Source organism: Protobothrops mucrosquamatus, unplaced genomic scaffold (assembly GCF_001527695.2).
Source record: "Protobothrops mucrosquamatus isolate PMUCROS unplaced genomic scaffold, P.Mucros_1.0 scaffold3252, whole genome shotgun sequence".
Classification (NCBI taxonomy): domain Eukaryota; kingdom Metazoa; phylum Chordata; class Lepidosauria; order Squamata; family Viperidae; genus Protobothrops; species Protobothrops mucrosquamatus.
The window spans coordinates 60,836-62,987 of NW_015389246.1; the positions used below are offsets into that span (position 1 = coordinate 60,836).

Genomic DNA, 2,152 nt, shown 5'->3' on the forward strand with positions numbered 1-2,152 from the left:
CCCCCCCCTTCATTTTAATTGCAGGGATGATACACGATGAGCAGGACAGGGAGAACAAGTCATACCCCCCCCCAGGCCCCTGACTAAGACTCACTTGCTTCAAAAGTTCCTTTGAAAGCAACGTGGTAGGAAAAATCCTCCTTTTTTTAGCCTTTTCCAAAGCAGCTGCAGCTAACAATCCCACTTTAAAAAAAAAAAGCCAATGTTAAAAATACTTTTTTTTAAAAAAAAAAAAAGGAGAGGGGAGAGAAACCCAGGTGGAAGGGCTTTAAAAAAAACACACAAAAAACTCTCACCAGGGCAGCCTTTTTTTGAGGGGGGGGAGAAGGACCCACGTTTGACACAAGCCACACCATGCCAAAACTGCAGCCTGTCGCAAGCCGGCCGGGGTCACCTCGGAAGCGGCGACGGTGGGCGCAGAAATGTAATAAAATAATAATTATTATTATTTTTTAAAAAAGTGATTTGCAAAAGGGAAAGCGAGGGCGGGGGGGTTTGCAAGCGCGGCTCGTTTCGAAAGCTTCGGATCCGGCCCTTGGGGGAAGCCGAGCTTGGCCAGACCGTCCGAAAGCGCGGCTGGGTTTCCTTCCCCGCGCCCGAAACTTCCCACGCGTCCGGCTGCGGCCCCGGGCGAGCTGAGTCAGCAGCGCCCGACCTTAGACGGCAGCCGCAGACGGCAGCCAGGCAGCATGACGGCTGCAAGCCCGGACTGGAGAAGATCTGCACGGCCCGCTTTACCTCCTGCTCGCGGAAGGTCTGGTTCTGCGCGTCGATCACCCGGATAGTCCGCTTAATGGGCAGCAGCCCGCCGGCGTCATCGTGCGCTACCATGGCCTCCGGCTGCTAGCGCGGGCCCCCCTTCCCCACCAGCGTCCCCGTTAATCCAGCGCCTACTGGCCCGCGCCGATACCCGGCGCTTCCCGGCGGGGCGAAAGCAGGAGCCGCATGACCGGCGCCAGGTGATCTCTGCGCCGACTGAGCCCCGCGGCGCCAGGAGCCGCGCTCCAAGAGGCGGGGGCGTGGCCGCAGCAGGGGCGCGGCTTCGGCTGCCGGGGAGCCATTGGCTGCGGGGGCGGGAGGGCTCCGCCCCCTTCTCAGGTTGCCCGCGCACCTTGGCTGAGTAGGAGGGAGGGAGGGAGGGACGGGCAGCGGCGGGGTTTCGGGGAGCGGCGCATGCGCCTCGGAGTCCTCTCCCCCCCCCCGCAGGGGCTCTGTCGGCCGGGCAGGAGAGCTTGCGAGCAGGTGTGGAGAAGTGGCCGTTCCGAGACACGTGTTGGGAAAGGGGGCTGGCGAAAGGTTAGGACTGGCCAGCTCCTGCACTGAGGATGGTGGCTAGTTTGGGGCATGGCACGTCTTTGCAAGGAAAGCGCCCAGCTCGGAGAGCACCTGGGACCCCCTCCTCCACGAATCCCCACTCTCCTTTAGCATTGATGATGTGACCTAGTTGGGTCATGAAACGTCTGCAAGGAAACCACCCAGCTCACAGAGCACCAAGGACCCCATAGTCCTTCCTCCTCCTCCTTCCCCTCTCCTTCCTCCTCCTCCCCCCCTTCTCTTCCTCCTTCTCTCCATAAGTCCCCCCTCCCTTCTATCCCTGATGATGTTCCCTAGTTGGGTCATGAAACGTCTGCAAGAAAACCACCCAGCTCACAGAGCAATAAGGACCCCACAGTCTTCTTCCTCCTCCTCCTCCCCCCTATAAACCTCACTCCCTCCTAGCATTGATGATGTTACCTAGTTGGGTCATGAAACATCTGCAAGAAAACAACCAAGGACCCCACAGTCGTCCTTCCCCCCCCCCTTCTCTACAAACCCCCTTCCTGATGATGTTCCCTAGTTGGGTCATGAAACGTCTGCAACAAAATAACCAAGCTGAGAGGGCACCAAGGACACCACAGTCCTCCTCCTCTTCCTCCCACTCCCTTCTATCACTGATGATGTCCCCTAGTTGGGTCATGAAACGTCTGCAAGGAAACCACCAGGCTGAGAGAGCACGCAGGACCCCACAGTCCTCTTTCTCCTCCCCCTCCCCACAAACCCTTGGAGCACTGACGATATTCTCTAGTTGGGTCATGAAACGTCTGCAACAAAACCACCCAGCTCAGAGAGCACCCAGGACCCCACAGTCTTCTTCCTCCTCCTCGCAAACCTC

General features: G+C 58.5%; 1 protein-coding gene across 1 annotated transcript in view; it reads right to left on the reverse strand.

Annotated features, from left to right (window-relative positions):
* The window catches only part of NET1 (neuroepithelial cell transforming 1), a 24,625-nt gene extending 23,794 nt beyond the window's left edge, over positions 1-831 (reverse strand). Inside the window, exon 1 of the mRNA XM_015826721.1 lies at positions 739-831. Within this exon, the coding sequence (XP_015682207.1) occupies positions 739-831 (93 nt within the window). The remainder of the gene's footprint in view (positions 1-738) is intronic.
* Positions 832-2,152: the final 1,321 nt, after the last annotated feature.